We start from the raw sequence: 20,334 nt of genomic DNA, 5'->3' as shown, positions 1-20,334 counted from the left end.
GTGCTAGTGAGTCCAGATATCATCTTGGTTGCCAGCAGTGGCAGTGGTGAGCCTGGAGGGTGAGCAGGTCAGGTTTCTGGGCAGTGAGCAATGGCGGTAGCAGTGAAGGGGCAACCCTCTGGCTCCCCAGAGGTGCACACTGTTACCGATTGTGGCTTTGATGGGCTGGACAGGACAGTGCCCAGGCCCACAGGTGGTGTGTGCGGGTGGGTAGCAGTTGTGGTGGTAGTGGCAGGTTGGATGGGCGTGTCTTCTGCCCCTGGGATAAGTGCTCAGGTGCCAATGGTGGAGAATGTCATAGGGCCACCCTCAGGACCCCAAATATGTGCTCGGGCACTGCTAGGGCAGCAGAGGGGGAGGACAGAGCCCAGCCAAGCTGGCCTGTCCTCAGGCCTCCAGGTCGCAGACAGGGGTGGGGTGTTCTTCAGGTCCTTGGCAGAGTGCTACCAGCACTTGGGTCCTGCTACTGGAGAGGGCAATGTTGTTTTCAGTGGCAACGACCAGTAGGCAGGCATCTGGGGCATGTGATCTTCCGCCAGTTGGTGGCTGTGATTGGGGGAATCTGTCCTCAGGGTGCTTTTAAATACATGACTGTTGGGGTTGTGGGGTCACTGCCAGTGGCTTGCAGTTAGGTATCATCATTGTCTGCAGGTTGGCAGGGGGTGGGGGACTGCCTTCAGGTGCTTCCCCCACCCCCAACTTAGGGTGTAGGGACTCTTGGGCCCCAGAGTAGGTTGCAGTCTGGTGGGGGCTGAGCCCTCAAAATGGCACTGTTCTGCAGCTGCTTCTGGCATGTGTAGGGCCTAAGCATGAGCCTCCTATCTGGAGCGTCTTGTGGTCTCTAGGCAGCTTTCTGTGTTGGTGTCAGGACCCCTGAGGGTCGTGTGGCTCTCCCTCGGCTAGGACTGCAGGAATCTGAGGTGGGAATGTGAACCATTAGGATCTCTCACCCTTATCTCACTGGTGAGCCCGTCCTGGCTTCCCTTCTCCTTCCTTGCCTTTGGTGTTTCCGGTTGCTTTATCTGTTGAATTCCAGTGCACTCTCTTAGATCATCTATTTGAAGTGTGATTATCTACTCACTATTTTGGTTCTCTTTGTTTGTTTCTTTTACCCTCCTCCTAACTTACAGAAGGTGGTTCTTCTTTTTGGAGGAGGCAGGTGCCAGTTGCCTCTAGTTAGCTATCTTGAAACCCCTCTCAGGATATTTTTAATGATAAATTTCTTCAAATTATTGCTAGCTACCATTGGAAAAATACTTTTATTTAATAATCTTCTGTATTATCCCTTTACCATTTGTCATGCCATCAGTATATCTAAATATTATTTAAAAGGGCACCTTTTTTTTTTTTTTTTCTCTTGCTTTGCTGCTTTCCCCAAAAAATGTTGGCAGCATTCATAAAGTTTGCAAAAACAAGCAATTCTGAGTTGTGTGAAATATTTTGCAGTTGCAATTCATTGTGCCACCATAAAACTGGCTTCTTACAAAAGAACTTTATTATTTCTTCTCCTCCTCCTCCTCCTCCTCCTCCTCCTCCTCTTCTTCTTCTTTCTTCTTCTTCTTCTTTCTTCTTCTTTCTTCTTCTTTCTTCTTCTTCTTCTTCTTCTTCCTTCTTCTTCTTCTTCTTTCTTCTTTCTTTCTTCTTTCTTCTTTCTTCTTTCTTCTTTCTTCTTTCTTCTTCTTCTTCTTCTTCTTCTTCTTCTTCTCTTTCTTCTTTCTTCTTCTTTCTTCTTCTTTCTTCTTCTTCTTCTTTCTCCTCCTCCTCCTCCTTCCTCCTCCTCCTTCCTCCTCCTCCTTCCTCCCCCTCCTTCCTCCCCCTCCTTCCTCCCTCCTCCTCCCTTTTCTGCCTCCTCCCTTTTCTGCCTCCTCCCTTTTCTTCCTCCTCCCTTTTCTTCCTCCTCCCTTTTCTTCCTCCTCCCTTTTCTTCCTCCTCCCTTTTCTTCCTCCTCCCTTTTCTTCCTCCTCCCTTTTCTTCCTCCTCCCTTTTCTTCCTCCTCCCTTTTCTTCCTCCTCCCTTTTCTTCCTCCTCCCTTTTCTTCCTCCTCCCTTTTCTTCCTCCTCCCTTTTCTTCCTCCTCCCTTTTCTTCCTCCTCCCTTTTCTTCCTCCTTCCTTTTCTTCCTCCTTCCTTTTCTTCCTCCTTCCTTTTTTTTTTTGGAGACAGTCTTGCTCTGTTGCCCAGGCTGGAGTGCAGTGGTGCAATCTCGGCTCACTGCAACCCCCCAGGTTCAAGCGATTCTCCTGTCTCAGCCTCCTGAATAGCTGGAATTAGAGGTGCACGCCACCATGCCTGGCTAATTTTTGTATTTGTAGTGGAGACAGGGTTTCATCTTGTTGGTCAGGCTGGTCTCAAACTCCTGACCTCGTGATCCTCCTGCCGTGGCCTCTCAAAGTGCTGGGATTACAGGCGTGAGCCACTGTGCCTGGCCTGTTTCTTCTCTTTTTAACTTCCAGAGGCTTAAAAACTTTTAATACTTTTTGTGAATAAGAAATTTTTTTTATGATAATATGTTGGTGTAAGTTTGTTTCACATCATTGCTTCATATGAATAAAATACTTTATGAGTGAAACTTTATATGTTTTTAAAAATTAGTGACTTATACTTTTTGAACTCTAGTATCCCAGCTTTAAATTTAAAAGTTGTCTATTCTGGTGGAAAAATAAATATCAATGAAGATGAAATCTGTTGAAATTATTAAAGAAAACTGTAGGCCATTATGGCTTTAGTTTGATCATTTTAAAAAATGTAACATATGTATTCTGAAGAATGATTAGCAAATAATTGAACAAGTTAGAAAAGCAACACCTAAGCAGAATGGAAAGGATTAAAATGTTGATTTACATTGAATGCATGAGTTTTAAAAATTGTTTTATTGACAAATTTATTTTACTCATATAAATACTACTTTGAAAGTAAGTTTTTTGAACCTTACTACATGTAACTCCTTTAATGAATTAGTTTAAATTCAAAATGAATAATTTGTGTCTGATGAAGAGACTTTTATTTATATAAGCAAAGAAATTAGAAATAAGTTTATTTTTCTGGGCACAAATTATTCATTTTAAATTTTTATCAAGAATTGAATCTTGATTAGTTGTTAACATCAAAAGCCAATATGCCAGCAGGCAACATGAAACAAGCAATCAATAAAATAAGCTATCAGAAAAAACTTCAAAAGTCAATTGTTTTCTCTTTAGAACCTCTATTACCAGGTTATGATACCGATCATAATCATATGCTAGTGAAAAAGTAAAAAATTGGGGGGGAAAAAGCTTAACATTTGTACATGCACATGCAAAACAAAAGCTCCCTTGATAATAAAGGGATTGCAAATATAATGAAAACTAGCTGGGGTGATTCAACTGGATTATTAAGGAGAGAAAAAGATTATAAGTCATTATTTTATAACCTACCTGTTTTTAGTACAACTAGTTGGGAAGTTTTGCCCTAGAATGTATCACCTGGAACAATACAGAATTGTCTTTTAAAAATGACTATCATATAATTTCACCTTCTTCTTGTCAACTTTCCAGTGGCTTAGTATCACATTTGGAATAAAATTCAGATTTCTTATGCTGTAGTTGAGAATATACATATAGGCCATTGCCTATAAAAAAAAAGTTAAACTGAAGCTGGTTGTGGTGGTGTGCGCCTGTAGTCCCAGCTGCTGGAGAGGTTGGGCCAGGAGGGTCACTTGAGTCCAGGAGTTTGAGGCCCTGGCCTACATAGTGAGACCCTGTCTCAAACCGACCAACTAACCAAACAAAAACAGCAAGTGTAACGTTTTTTAACATTTAAAAAAAAATTATTCTTCAACATAGGACATTCCATGCTTGCGTCCGTCTTGGGACCTTTGTATCAGCTGTTCCTTCTGCCTAAAATCTTCCTCTCCCAAATCTTTGCAAGACTTGTTTTTTCAATTACCTGCTTCTCCTTGAGAACCCCTCTCTGAATACTATTGATAAAAACCTCCCACACATGTATTATGTCCTTATTCTGCCTCATTTTTCCTCAGTAGCATTTATACTATCACAATATTGTATATTTATCTGTTTAACTGTTGACTCTTAGAATATAAACTCCCTTATTGTGCCTACAATAGTGCATAATATGTAGTAGACAATATATGTCAGATATAGCTTTGATTACAATTTTTTAGTTTAACTTTTTAAATTGCTATATAATTGTACATATTTATGGGGTACATAGTGATATTTTGATACATATAATGTATAGTGATCAGATTATCGTAATTAGCATAGCTATCATCTCAAATGTTTATCATCTTTGTTTTGGGAGTAGTCAGTATCCTCCTCCTAGCTGTTTGAAACTGTGTTTTATTGTTAACTGTAATCCTGTAGTGGTATGGAACACTCAAACTTATTTTTTCTATCCAGCCATAATTTTGTGTGCTTTAACTTTTTTTTAGCTTCCACATATGAGAGAGAACTTGTGGTGTTTAACTTTCAGTTTCTGGCTTGTTTTACTTAACATAATGTCCTCCATTTCCATCCATGTTGCCACAAATGACAGGATTTCATTTTTTTTTTTTTTTTAATGGCTGAATAGTATTTTATTGTGTACATATATGCCACATTTTCTTTATCCATTTATCTGTTGTTGGACCCCTGGGTTGATTACATATCTTTGCTGTTGTAAATAGTACTGTGAATAGAATGCATTAAACATGAGGGTGCAGATACCTCTTCAGTATACTCATTTCCTTTTATTTGGATAAATGCCCAGTGATGAGATTGCGGGATCATATGGTAGTTCTATTGGTAGTTTTTTGAGAACTCTAGACTGTTCTCTATAGTGGCTGTACTAGTTTATATTCCCACCAACAGTGTATGAGTTGCCCTTTCTCTACATCCTCTGGAACATTTGTTATTTTTTTGTCTTTTTTATAATAGCCATCCCAACGGAGTGAGATGATACCTCATTGTGGTTTTGATTTGCATTTTCCTGATGATAAGTGACATTGAGCATACTTTATTTGTTGACTGTTTTTATGTCTTCTTTTGAGAAATGTCTATTTAGATCATTTCCAATGATAAAATCTGATTGTTTTTATTCTTTGAAATTTTTAAGTTTCTTGTATATTCTGAGTATTAATCCCCTGTCAGATGAGTAGTTTGCAGATATTTTCTCACATTCTTTAGGTGTCTTTTCACTCTGTTGATTGTTTCCTTTACTGTGCAGAAGCTTTTTAGTTTGATATAATCTCTTTTATTTTTGTTTTTGTTGCCAATGCTTTTATTCATAAAGCCTTTTCCCAGACCAATGTCCTGAAGTGTTTTCTTTATGTTTTCTTCTAGTAGTTTTATAATTTTGGGTCTTACATTTAGGTCTTGAGTTGATTTTGTATGGGGTGAGAGGTAGGAATCTAGTTTCATTCTTCTGTATATAGAGATACACAGTTTTCCCTGCATCATTATTGAAGACTGTCTTTTCCCCAGTGAAAGTTAAATTGTTCTTGTTTGCAGATGCCATGATCTTATATTTAGAAAAACCTGAAGACTTTACCAAAAATATTCTTAGAACTGGTAAATGAATTCAGTAAAATTGCAGGATACAAGATCATCATACAAAAACCACTAGCATTGTGGTACATGAACAGTGAACTAGTTGAAAAAGAAATCAAGAAGGCAATCCCATTTATAGTAGCTACTAAAAACACTGCCAAAATTCCTAGCAGTTTTTTTCTCTTCATCATTTCTTACCAAATTTTGTTAGTTTTCAGTCCCCACTTATCTCTTGCCACTCATATATCTTCTGTTCTATTGAAGAAAACTCTCTCTTTATCCTCTAGCTTAATAAACTATCATTATCTATTAAATACTTTGCAGTGGTTCTCCATGTCACTTAAATATTATAAAAACTACTTAATATGGCCTGCAAGGCTAACATTTTTCTGAACCTCTGTGGTGTATATATCCCTTCCCTACATTACTTTGCACGATGTAGTTCTATTAAATTTCTCTAGTTTCTAGACGAATTTTTCTCTTTGAGCATGATCATCTTATTCACTAGGTCACTTTTGTTCTGTGCTCACTTAATTCGTACTTGGCCTTTAGATCTTAGGTTAAACATCAGTGCCTTTGCAAGCTTTTTCTGACTGAATTTGTGTGTGTAAGGTACGAGGCATAGCTTGTTTTGTGCTTTGCTTTATCATGCTTTGCAGAATTTTTTAAAATAAACAAATTGGTTTGTAGCAACCTGTGTGTTGATAAGTCTGTTGGCACCGTTTGTTCAACAGTGTGTGTCTCTTTGATATTGGTGATTTTTACAATATTTCAAACTTTCATTATTTTTGTATCTGTTATGGTGATCTGGGACTAGTGATCTTTGATGTTACTATTGAAATTGTTTTGGGCACCACAAACTACACCCATATAAGATGGCAAACTTAAGTTGATAACTGTTGTTCTGACTGCCCCACTGACCAGTTAGTCCCTCATCTCTCTCTCTCTCTCTTCAGGCCTCTCTTTTTCCTGAGACACTGCAGTATTGAAATTAAGCCAATTAATAACCCTACAGTGACCTCCGAGTGTTTAAATGAAAGGAAGAGTTGCATATCTCTCATTTTAAACCAAAAGTTAGACATGATTAAGCTTAGTAAGGAAGGCATGTCAAAAGCTGAGACAGGCCAAAAGCTAGGCCTGTTATGCCAAACAGTTAGCTAAGTTGTGAATGCGAAGGAAAACTTCTTCAGGGAAATTAAGAGTCCTACTTCAGTCAACACACAAATAATAAGAAAGCAAAGCAGCCTTATTGCTGATATGGGGAAAGTTTGGTTGGTATGGAAAGCAGATCAAACCAGCCATAATATTCTGCTAAGCCAAAGCCTGATCCTGAGCAATGCCCTAACTCTCTTCAGTTCTATGAAGACTGAGAGAGGACAGAATTCTGCAGAAGAGAAGTTGGAAGGTAGCAGTGGATGGTTCATGGATTTAAGGAAGTAAGCCATCTCTATAACAAAGAAGTGTAAGGTGAAGCAGCAAGTGCTGATATAGAAGCTGCAGCAAGTTATCCAGAAGATATGGCAAACATTATTGATGAAGTTGACTACACTAAACAACACGTTTTCATTGTAGATGAAACAGCCTGTTATTGGAGGAAGATCCCATCTGGTACTTTTATAGTTGCGGAGAAGTCTGTGCTTTGGCTTCAAGACATCAGAGGACAGACTGACTTTTTGGTTAGGGGCTAATACAGCTGGGGACTTTGAGTTGCAACCAGTGGTCACTTACCATTCTAAATATCTTAGGGCCGCTAAGAATTATGCTAAGTCTACTCTGCCTGTGCTTTAGAAATGGAACAACAAAGCGTGAATGTCAGCACATCTGTTTACAGCAGGGTTCAGTGAATATTTTAAGCCCATGTTGAGACCTACTGCTCAGAAAGAAAGATTCCTTTCAAAATATTAGTGCTGAATGACAGTATACCTAGTCACCCAAGAGCTCTGATGGTGTTCAAGGAGACAAATGTTGTTTTCATGATTACTAACACATCTCTTCCTTAGCCCATAGATCAAGGAGTAATTTAGACTTTTCAGGATTTATTATTTAAGAAATAAGTTTTGTAAGGCTGTAGCTGCTATATATAGTGATTCCTCTGATGGATCAGGGAAAAGTAAATTGAAGCTTATCTAGATAAGATTTACCATTCTAGATGCCATTAAGAACATTTGTGATTAATAGGAGGAAGTCAAAATATTAACATCACCAGAGTTTAGAAGTTGATTCCTACCTTCATGGTTCGTAGATGACTTTGAGGGATTTAAGACTTCAGTGGAGGAAATAAAGATAGGGTGTGGAAATAGCAAGTGAACTAGCATTAGAAGTGGAGCTTGAAGATATGACTGAAATGCTGCACTCTCATGCTGGAACTTGAATGGATGAGGAGTTCCTTCTTACAGATGAACAAAGAAAGTGGTTTTTTGAGATGGAATTCACTCCAGTGAGCACTTTTGTGAAAATGCTGTAAACATTGTTGAAATGACATCAAAGGATTTAGAACATGACATAAAGCATCAGAATTTGAGAGGATTAACTCCAATTTTAAAGGAAGTTCTTCTGTAAGTAAAATGCTGTCAAATATTATCACATACTTCAGAGAAATCTTTTGTGAAAGGCAGAGTCAATCAGTGCAGCAAACTTCATTGTTGTCTTACTTTCAGAAATTGCTATAGCCACCCTAACCTTCATCAACCACCACACCCTATTCAGTCAACGGCCATCAACATTGAGGCATAATCCTACACCAGCAAAAAAATTAGGACTTGCCAAAGGCTCAGATGATTGTTAGCTTTTTTTTTTTTTTAGCAAGAAAGTACATTTTAATTAAGGCATGTACATTGTTTTTTAGACATAATGCTATTGCACACTTAATATAGACTCTGATACGGTGTTAATGTAACTTTTATATGCAATGAGGTAGGAAATATGTGTAACTCACTGTATTATGATACTTACTTTATTGCGGTGGTCTGGAACTGAACCCACAATATCTCCAAGGTATGGTTGCACTCTTGTATTTCTGTGATAACCTCCCACCCTTATACTCTTTTCTTATTGTCCTTCACTGGACCATGTGTATTTTATATTACCTTATTCCTCATTTTAGTCTCCAGTGGCTGGCATGTATAAACCCTGAATGTTTTTAAAGATAATATTTTAAAAGATCACTTTAGTTATAATGTGGCTTCAGTTGATAGAAGAAAGTTTTTTTTTTTTTTTTTAATTTTGAATAAAAAAATGATTACTTCTCTCCACCCCCTCTGTAGTTAAAGCCTTCCATCTGAAGTATGATGAAGTTCGTCTGGATCCAAATGTTCAGAAATGGGATGTAACAGTGTTAGAACTCAGCTATCACAAACGTCATTTGGATAGACCAGTGTTCTTACGATTTTGGGAAACGTTGGACAGGTAATTCTGATTCTAAAATATGCTTATGTGTGTTTTATTGTAATTTTTCTGTCTTAGTTAAATTTTAAGTTGCATAAATTTGTCAGTCTTGTTCTCTAATTCCCTTCTTTTAACATTAACTTGATGCTTATCTGTAGTAAATAACAATTTTTTTTGTAAAATTACTTTAGATGGAGAGTTTAATATAGCCTGATAGAAGTAACACTAAACTGAGTCAGAACTTAGACTTTAGTCTTGGTTTTGTAATCTGTCTCTAATTATCTGTGTGATCTTTTTGAACCTTATTTCCTATCCAAGGAACTTTTGATTAAGAGAACCCTATGTTTTTTTGCAAGTACTGAAAGATCTCTGATTCTGGATTTATGTTATGGATGGTTCACAAAAGGAAATGAATTTTTAAAATTTATTTTAATTATTACTGTAGTGTTCATAAAACCCTTTACATTAATAAAAGTTTTGTAATTGGCAAATTTAAGAACAGCATATGATGACAGTAAATACCACTGAATCGGTTCTCTTTGAAGTATGCTCCTTAAAAGTCTGTAACATTCTTAGTGCGAGTCTCTCACAATATATGTGAAACATATATATTATTTTAGCTAGAAGCTCTTAGATTATATTACTTAATAAGAGGAGTGTTATTTCTAGCTTTTTCCAGAAGTCCTTATAATTCCAGTTTTCTAGAAAACAGCATTTTTTTCTGTTGATTTTAAGTTTTAAGAAATGTCAGCCTGTTTTTACATACATTAATCTAAAAATTCTAAAATTCCTATAGTCATTATAACCTACCATATTTTTTTTCAGGTACATGGTAAAGCATAAATCCCACTTGAGATTCTGAATTATTTGGCTCCTCCATTTCTGGAAATTGAGACTCAAGCTTTATGAATTTATCAAGAACTTAAAAATGAAGAAGGTCACAGATTGATCTTTTATAAGACCTTATTTGATGCTTTGTGCTTCAAGGAGATGATGCCTGTCATCCATATAAGCAAACTTTTTGGCTTACAACTATTTTTTTAATATTAGCCTTCTAGTCTGTAATGGAAATTGTATATTTTGATAGAAGTTTTTTCTCCATTGGTTAAATTAGCATTACTTAAAATTTGTTTTAGAAAATAAATGCAGGTTATAAATGTGTGTATATTTAGAGATTATAAAAGGCTCTCTGAGCCATCTTCTGATTTTTCATTGCTCTATAATTCTTTTTACTAAAAATACTATGTTGTGAATGGTATTAAATTTTAGTCTCTGGAACATCCAAAACCAAGCAAAGGGATGTGACTATTTTGAATGAATCAAAATGTCAAAACCTGTATGTACACTATATCTACACTTACTCTTTATTTAAAAAGAATGATGAAAAATCAAGAACAATTCTTCAATTTGAACTGTTCAGCCTTTCCAAGATTTCTTTATTTACAAATGATTACATTTAAATGAATGTACATTCTTCTCACTGACTTTGGTGATTTTGAAACCTAGAATGATGTGTTTCTATCTGTGATATCTTTCCATTTGAAAAAAAATCTCAAAACACAGATTAAAACCACAATAGGCTGTAGTATTTTTTATTTTGGGAGCCAGAGTATGATTTGGGGAAAGAATATGTATCAACCCTGTTGCAGTATAACTTTAAGCTACTTTTCTCTTTAGTCCACCTTTGATTCTAATTTTTATGGTATAGGATTTTGAATCTTCTATTTTAGGCTTGTCAGTCTTGGAGTTGTTATCTTCCACTATCCCTAAATATTGATAAACTCCCAGGCACCAAAGAAAACATTTGCTTAATTGTCTGAAAAGAAACAAGAGAAAAACACTGGTATTTTTATGTGTGTATTCAATATGGTGTAAAATATGAAAACTATATTTTAACTTAGTAAAATATTTTTTACTAACAAAATGTTGCATCCAAGGTACATCAAGTGACCATTTTCCTTGAACCTTGATTTCACTTTTTTTTTTAACTTAAAAGCAACTAGGAAGCTTTGCTTTCCTAAACTGTTTTTGCCATTGGAATTTTTGCTGATCACAGTCTTATGTCATTTTTTTTCTCCGTTTTTATTTCCAGCAGTTTTCTCCAAGGTTAACATATGTTTGGTAAACAGGCCTTTCATAGGTATTAAGCTGACATTATCTAGCTTCTTAATGAAATTTAACACTGTCACAAAAATGGGAAGTTACTATTTTTTTAAGTAGTCACATAGTTCATACCACTAGTAACTAGAAAAGATATTTATTCACATGGTATTTACAAGGCTCTTCAGAAGAGAACAGTCAGCATTTTAAATTACTAGATTTTAGCATACTTACAAGGTTTGAACAGATTCTACCCCTATTTTCCTACCTTCTTAGCATCTTCTTTCCTTAAAGATAAAAGAAAAATTTGTTCACATTAGGCTTTCTTAGCATATAAATCTGTTTCCAAAATAAATTACATGTTGTGTAAACTTTCTCCATGATGAAATAGTCAAGGACCAGAATCTGTGATATTTTTATGTAAGATTACTTGTCAAGACTACTACAAGTCAATATGAACTACCTTCCCATAAAGATTTTTGGTATTTGTACTTATTTATGAACTTTACTGGATATGGAATATGGTTAAAATTAGGAACATCTACTTTGAACGAGGTTTATTTTTCTATTTTGAATTTGCCTTATGTATATTCAAAGGCTTATGGAAATACTGTAAAGGAACATTAGGAAAAGGACAAATACGCTGTAACCATCTATCTTAAAATCAGACCCTTAGTATAAGTACCTCTTTTCTCTTTTTCTCTTTGATAATTTAGTCACTTATTTAGGTCCATGTGATTAATTTCATTCCATTATTTTTTAGCTGTTTGTTCTAAAAAACAAAAATTTTCAGCCAGTCCCTATTTATTTCCCCCATGCCATGGTCCTATATAGCAGTACTTAACACAGTGCCTTGCACATAGTAGGCATTCAGTAAATACTTATATGCATGAATGAATAATGTATTTTCAGTGTAACAAATTTATTATAAAAGTGTAGTTTGACTCTACTTTGTCTTGGAGTTTGAGAGTACAGAATTACAGGGAATGAAGAGAGGTATAAGTAGATATTTTACTGGAAATGAAGTATAAATTAATAACTTGACTTACCCGTCCATAAGTTACTGCTAACTGGAGATACCCTTGTATGCCCAACCTGTAAAGGAAAGTTCTATTTCTATACTCATAGGACATTATTCTCAGTCAGGGAACAGTAAGAAATATGTAAGTTTCACTCAGTTGCTCTCAACCCTGACTGCATGTTAGAATCATTTGGAGAGTTTTTAAAAATACCTATGCCTGAATCTTGATTCCCATTTTCATGTAATTTGAGACAAGACCTGGTCATCAGTATTTTTTTTTTAAGTTCTCCAGGTAATTTGAATGTGCAGGAAGGATTCAGAATCACTGGTTTAATTTGTTATTGAAAACAATGCCAGTATTAAATGTGTTTCCTCTTCCTTCTTGTCTGTATGTGTGTGTGGTTTTTGTTTTGTTGTTTTGTGACCACCCTTTGCACTAGACGATCCCTGTTATTGGTGGTATTGGCCTGTATTCCCATTGACAAATGCAATTTTAATTATTTATTTAATATAGAAGGGGTATTTTACTGTTTAATATTTAAACAATGTTTAATGTATTTCATTATTAACTAGTATTGTAGTTTGTTTTTTTCCCATGTCTCCATAACCTTTACTAACATTTGTTTTTAGCAGCACAACAGTAATCCTTATAGAAACAACTAATTTATAATGAGGAAAATCTCATAATTTTTAAGGCAGAAAGAAGTATTAATATTTGATCTGCCATGCAGAATGAGACAAATACAGTTTGCTTATGAAAGGAAAGTGGCATACTTTTAAATTGGTCTACACAGAAAAGTACAAGTAAACTATTCATTTAAATGAGATTCATTATCTAATAAATATTGAAGGGAATATTTTTCCTAAATAAAAATTTTTGTGACTGCTAACAAAAATTAAAGTGATTACATTGTTCTTTTTTGGAGGGGTGGGAAGGAATATTTGTTGAACTAAAGTATATAAAATTTTTTGAGACTAGCAGTATATTTTATATTACAAATGCAACAATTATTTATAAAAGCTGGTCAAATTAGGATTAGAAAGTAGCTTTAAACTTTGTGTTTTGAAATTGCTTGTTTAAATGCAAATTATGAGTAAGATAAGTTTTTAAATTTTTTATTTTTAATTTTTTTGGAAGTTTATTAAAGCCCTTCATATACACATACTTTTTAAAACAAAGATTCTTAATAAATAAATCATTGGTTTGTCTGGTTAAAGTCCATATAGAATGCTGAGAAGTAATTTATAAAATAAGAACTATAGAAATTTGTTCTCAGCTGAAAAGTTGGCAGCTGCTCTTTCTTTAAAAAAGTACAACATGAAAATTTAATTACATTAGCCTTAGTATTACTTGACTGAATTTCTACTATTTATTCACTTGTATTTGAGATTCACCCAGCTATTCTAATGATAGAAATAAAAAGTGGAGAAATGACTGAAGTTGACTTAAGTTAAGAATTGGAGTGGGAATTTTGAAATGCCATGTCCTATATATCCTGGCATATTTGTTGCCACATTTGCAAGTATGTTGATCCCAGCATAGTTTATATCTGTTGGAATAATAACTAAGGAAAAATTGAAAATGTATAATGTATAAAGATTTATATTTAGTTAGTATATAATAGATAATAATACTTGCAGGTTTTTTATGTGTTTTGGGTTTCTGTGTATTATTTTAGGTAATCTTTATAAGGGCATCTTGGAAGTTATAAATATGTTCCATTTACTGAAAAGCGGTAAGCATTTTTATATGAGTAAAGCTAATGAAATAAAACTAGTTTTATTGCCAAAATTCAAAAAGTGGGGTTGATGCTATGTCGAATTTAAGCAAATGATCTGTCTGAGGATTTTGTTTGCCATTGAATTCCATTTCTATCCACTTTAAATTTACTGAAAGTTATTTAACCTGAGTTTGATAATAGTGCTTAATAAGTAATACAGTTCATGTACGTAGAGTAAGCATTGTGAGTGATTTTTAACCACCAGTTGGTGCTATTTCTCAAAGTGGTTCTTAATTAGAGTTTAAGTTTGGGTGCCATGTGAACTGATTAAAATATTCTACTCATTCTTTTTGTTTTTCCTTTGTTTTGTTTTTCATTCTGTTTGTTTTTGTTTGTTTTTGAGATGGAGTCTCACTCTGTCGCCCGGGCTGGAGTGCAGTGCTGCGATCTCGGCTCACTGCCGCCTCCACCTCCTGGGTTCACACATTTCTCCTGCCTCAGCCTCCCGAGTAGCTGGGATTATGGGTGTGTACCACCACACCTGGCTATTTTTGTAGTTTTTAGTAGAGACAGAGTTTTACCATGTTAACCAGGCTGGTCTGAACTCCTGACCTCAGGTGATCCACCTGCCTCGGCTTCCCAAAATGTTGGGATTACAGGCATGAGCCACCATGCCTGGCCTGTTGTACTCATTCTGATTCCAGTTTGGTGAGCTCTTAAATTTTAGGTTTAATTGTAAATAAAACATGTTGCCCAATTTTATGTTAAGCGCACTAGGGATATTTCCATTCTCCCTTTGTCTTCAATCCCCCAGAAACATTCATACCAAGAAGTTAGAAGCTGTATTGTGGGCTGGAATGTTATCTTTACATGAAAAGATTGAGATTTGTCAAGCATAGTATTTCTCTGAGGAATAAATGAAATATACATTTCACTTTGAAAACTAATGAGTTAAAGTCATTTATAGTTTCTGCTAATGAGTTAAATAATGTATAGAATCATAGTTCGTAGTGACAGCAAGTTTCATGCTCTGCTGAACTTACAGTTTGATTATGGTCAAATTTTCTATGTTATTACTGTAATAGAATTAAGAGTGTGTCCTGGTAAATTACATTACCTTTACAGTTTGAGCATTCTGATTTTAACATTTTATAGTTTCAAAACAAACTGTACTCATATAATCAGAGCATTAACAGCATCATTATGTCAGTGGTACCAGTGATTGTGAATCTTCTGCAACAAAATTTCTTTAATGATGAGTTTAATGGGCTATATTCAAACTTAATTTTTATTCAATTCATAAGTGCCCACTAAATATGTATTTTATTCTGTTCTGTTCCTTTGATTATCTGCTTTTCAGTGAGCATCTGCATAGCTAAAATAGATATAGCAAGTGTTGTAAATGCTGTTGAATTTTTTTAAGGCTCAAAGGTGCTAGTGTATAAATAACAGCACATTGCCAAATAAGCATTTTTTCTCTCATTTTCTAAAGTACTTTTATATTTAATCATGTAATGATCAGCATTTATGGTGAGTTGGAATAATTTTTCCTCTTTATTTTCTTAAATGACCCTAGAAAACATTATAAAGTAGCTCTGAAGAAGGCTTTGTTGTTGAATCTGTCTCATAAAACTTGTGCATCCTTTGACACAGATTTATTTAATCATTTACCCTCATCTGAGAATGCTGATTTCTATTACATAAGTAAATAGGGCTGAGACCATAGTGAAGCAGAAGACATTTGAGAGATACTTTTTATTATGTTTGAATATTTTATTGGACTGTGATTATTTTGCCAACAAAGTACAAGTGAAAACATTGGGTTATACAATGTATTAACTTTCATATATAGTAATGGATACTCTCAGAAGAACTGCCTTCATGGAGTTTACAATGTTAATACTGTAAGTGTAATGGCCATCTATATCTCTCTTTTTTAATTGATAAATAATACAAACATTTGTCTTTAAAATGGAATAGTTTGAAAGTGTTTATCGAGTCAGTGTAAATGGTTGGGGGAAGATCAAGTGAACTTCCTTGTGGCTCATTCAGTTGTTTTAGCACAATTGAGCATCACTCATGTTTTTAAAGGGTTGACTATATCACAATTTTAAAATATTTGTATTTTTAGATAATGTATTTTTATTCCATAATGCACTACTGAGGACAAAAAGGAAGTATACGGGTCACTGATGATGAAATAAATTTGACATGCATTAAAGTAGTTTAAGGCTAAAGCAGTTTGATGTAGGAATTTGAGGAGAAGAAAACTTCAGCTTAATGGGAAAATACTAATTTGGACAGCGTTGTATGCTTCTGGGGTTGTCATGAATTTAAGCAAAGCTAGGCAAACTTGGTGTGATTTTTCTCCAGTGACATTTAGTTGCTTGATTTCAGGTATACAGAATTGCAATTAGATTTTTAAGCTATTTTGATGGCAGTAGAAGCAGGCGACAGAGTTGAAGATGTTTTCAGGGTAATAATTGTAGTACTGAAAAATGGAATCTAAGCTGTTCAAGGAATACATGGTAGAGGGCAGGTGGTGAATGGTGAGAAAGTGGTGCTGTACTGTGATCTGATAACAGTGAAGTGAGCCTGAAAGATAGGGGGAGGTGGTCAGAGGATGGGATGTGTGAAGTCAAGATTTCAGAGGTGATCTGATATTGATGAGAAAAAGTCAAGACCTTGGAAGTAGAGAGTGGGAGGTATTCATTAAAATGAGGAGTCAAGGATCTATGGGGCTGCAGTTACTCGTGTAAATGTTGAAATGAGAATGACAAGCATAGGAGTGAGAAGAAAGATGGCAACAAGAAGATAACCGGTAACTGGTTGGCATTAGCTTTACAGGATCCATGCTTTAAAAACTTTGATTAGATATTTAAAGATGAATATTTAAAGATGAAAATATATTTAAAGATGAATTAATAAAATGTTAAAGGTATAGGTCATTTCAGTGCCTTTCTCCAACATCCAGATTGTTAAAAAAAGAATTAACATACTTGTCATTCATCATCAGCCCAGATGATGAGGACTTTTACCAAGACACTATTGACAGCCTTCCCACCCTCTGAGTCTTGTTTTCTAAATTTGCTCCCATATGAGGCTAGGTCTTGTATTCTTTGCTACTTTTGTAGCTTAATGATACTGAAATTGGGTAAAACCTTTGTTGGAAAATCTGAGCTCTGCCCTCTAAGGTTTCATTAAGTGCCAGTGTTGGGGTCACTTCCCCCAGTTGTACATGCAACTCATTACTAAGAGAGAACATCCTGAGCGGTTCCCAGAGGTGGGTTGCTGGCTAAAAGGAATCCCTGGAGATTTTGGTGTGGTAGGAAAGGATTTTCATTCTTGAGGATTTTTCTTTGACTTTTCTATGGGCTGCAGAATTCCTCAGTTTGCTTTATTCTGAGTTTTAGGGGAGAATTCTTGGGAGGTTGTGAATTTTCTTTGCCTACAGTGAGATGGTTAGATGCTATTCTGAATTTTATCTAAATCTTACCCGAATCCATTTCCATGTTAGCAAGCATGAAGTTGTTTACCTTTTTTATTTTGGCGATTGATTTTGAGTTTTTCCTTCTCAGTCACTCCCTTGCCAGTTCCTTAGATGTTATGATCCAGCTATGATCCAGCTTTACACTTTCACCCAGAAGTGACCTCACCTTTTCATGACAGAGGAAACAGAAGCCATTAAGAAACAGGACTTCTTAATGCTATATCTTACAAACCTGTATGCATGTAATAATCTTTTCTTTATTTCCTCCTATTCCGGTGTTTTAAACATCCTGTCACCCATCAGGGACTTGTCCATTCATACGTATTTCTCCTACACCTTTCCTACTCTGTCATACATTTTGCACTATTACTGTATCTTTTTCTTGTATTTCATCTTGTCACCCTGTATTTATTTATTTTCCACCCACTTTTAAGCTTAGTTACACCTTTCATGGTAAACAGGTTCTAGGGAGATGGTTTGATTATGTATCTTAAATTCCCTCCCCTCAATCGCTGTTTCCATCTGCCAACTCCCCTCTCTTGAATAGAGCAGCTGCTGTGAGCCTGGAGCCTTTGGGCAAATAAGAGTGTATACAGTCCCTTGATTCTACCAGAATATGGAAAGGAGAGCTTGCTTGTGAACTAAGAGCCTTGCTTTCAAAGCTACATGGATTTAGAGGAAAAGCAGTGCAGTTCATATGTATGGTACTAGGAAGACTAGCTTCAGAGTACCTGTTTGGTTGCTGCATGGTGGGCCCAATTCCACATCTCCCCGTGAGACTGGGGGAGGGGAAGTAAATAGCAAAAAACAAAACGACAGAGATTGGAAGAGATTTTCCTCCTGTCATCTGTGATGAGGAGTAGCAACTTGCTGGTTAGTAGATAATCAGCCTACAGAAGAGAGCTGCCTTCTGTTGCTTACAAGTTTGTTTCCACTCGAGTATCCCATAGTTTGCTTTATGCTAAATGGAGTGAATGGACAAAGAAGAATAAGGAAACCTGAAGAAAAATAGCATCAAGAGAGAGCAGGAACACAGAAGAAATGGATGGTGAAAAAGAATTGCTGGTGGAGATGGATGACAACTTTAATTTTGTAAAAGCACTGGAGAAGATACAGTATAAAATAAATTTTCTAGCAATTAAACCACATTTCAATGTGGTAGTAAAAGAGAGGCAAGGCCACTATTGGGGACTAAATTAGTGGCCTGAGGTATCATGTAGTAGTAGTTATCTTTGGAAAAGTAAAAACCCAAAGATGCGGAGATTTCAAAAATGAAAACACCCAGAAGACGAGTCTAAGATACTTAATGTGAGTAAGTAAAGAACCACAAGGAGAAAAAGGGAAACAAAATATAGGAGGGCACAATTACTAAATACTATAGGAAACCTTAGTTCGAAAGGGCTCTCTCTCTCTCAATAGGTTCCAAGCAACATGGGCGGGGTTGAGGTGTGGGGGCACACCTGGGCAGATACTTCATTCAAATATTTATTGTTACTTCCTGCAGTGACAAGTACTATTTTAGTTGCTGGGAATACAGGGTGAACAAAGCAATTGTAGTTCCTTTATTGGGTGGAAAAAAGTAAATGAATAAATATGTCTCAGGTGGTAATAAGTAATACGAAAAAACTGAAGCATAGTAGAGTGATTAGGCTATGTTGAGAAAAGGTAGTGGTAGCTTTTACTATTTTACATGGATGGTTAGAGACATCTCAGATAAGACATTTGAGCAGCAATTTGAAGTGAGGTATCTAGTGTGGTAAATATGTGGTGGTGGGGGGAGAGAGAGGGTGGGGGAGAGAAGCATTCCAGATAGGGAACAGGAAGTTTAAGGCAGGCAGGAGCATACCTGCCATTTAAAGAACTGTTAAGGAATCCACTTGGCTAGGTGGAGGGAGCAAGAAGAGTGAGCGATGAGGGCAGAGGCAGCAGTGAACAAGATTACGGACCCTTGTAGATAAATGTAAGCCTTTTGGCTTTAATTTGCTGATACATACGGGAAGCCATTTGAGGAGCTTTAAGCAGAGGAATGATACATGATTTAAGAGTAACTGACTCAACCTTGTTGAAGAACACTGTTGGTAGCAAAGGCAGAAGCCAGGAGACCAGATCATTGGATATTGCAACAATGTATACAAGAAATGACAGGCTTGGACCCCTGTGATATCAGTGGAGGAAAAGGTAAGATTCTGTAAATATTTTGAAAGTAGATGGATAGGATTACAATGTGTGAGATACAAATCAAAAACACTTCTTTTTTTTTTTTTTTTTTTTTTTTGGCCTCAGTAACAAAGGATGGAGTTTCTGTTTATACTGTGATGGGGAAGATTGTGTAAGGATCAGATTTCGCAGTGGTAGCAGCTGGAGGAATCAATTTAGTTTTGGAATGTTGAGTTTGAGATGCTATTAAACTTGGAGGAGGAGATATTCAAATTCTTAAATTTCAGGGTAAAAGAGGAATTTACAACAGAAAAAGAAAATTACATCTCTAGACTTTAGACTGCAACCAGGAATCCCCTTTTCAGGTAAGATCATTATCTTGAGGATATGCAGTGATCCAAACGAAAACGATATATTTCTGTGTGTATTACTTCACATAAGGAAAATAACTTAAAAACTTTAAACAAGCAGCAAATTATAACAAAGGCCTGTATTCTCTGATAGAGTGACTGGGTATTTATAACGTAAGTGTTAAGTAATCTTCAAGTAGAAAAGATAATACACGGAAAAATCTCACACTAGTAACTATCAGTCCTAAAGTAAGCTACCTCAGCAAAACTTAGAAGTGACAGCTGAGCGAGAGGAGTAGAGTGAATGAAAGCATCCTAAATTTCTCAACCCTAGTGACAACAAATGTTTGCCTTCCTGGAAGATGAACAACATTTGTTCTTGCAACTAATCGGAACTTACATATTTTTAACAACTAGCTTTCTAAAACCCACTAAAGCACTTTGGAATATTTTTTAAAACACCTTCTATTGAGGTTTTGGAGATTTTTAAATAGGTCAGGAAATTATTTCTAAGTTATCATATGGTGAAGCTGCAAAAATTTTGGTAGGTGATATGTTTTCAGCCACAAAAGCACAAAATACAGTATT

General features: G+C 35.7%; 1 protein-coding gene across 1 annotated transcript in view; it reads left to right on the top strand.

The window, feature by feature from the left end:
• CDC73 (cell division cycle 73) overlaps positions 1 to 18,858 on the top strand; it is a 145,696-nt gene extending 126,838 nt beyond the window's left edge. Inside the window, exons 16-17 of the mRNA XM_050782830.1 lie at positions 8,787 to 8,928; positions 9,733 to 18,858. Coding sequence (XP_050638787.1) covers positions 8,787 to 8,928; positions 9,733 to 9,769 — 179 coding nt within the window. The 3' untranslated portion in view covers positions 9,770 to 18,858. The remainder of the gene's footprint in view (positions 1 to 8,786; positions 8,929 to 9,732) is intronic.
• Positions 18,859 to 20,334: the final 1,476 nt, after the last annotated feature.

The sequence above is a fragment of the Macaca thibetana genome, chromosome 1 (assembly GCF_024542745.1).
Source record: "Macaca thibetana thibetana isolate TM-01 chromosome 1, ASM2454274v1, whole genome shotgun sequence".
Taxonomy (NCBI): Eukaryota; Metazoa; Chordata; class Mammalia; order Primates; family Cercopithecidae; genus Macaca; species Macaca thibetana.
This window is presented reverse-complemented; position numbering and strand designations above follow the sequence as displayed.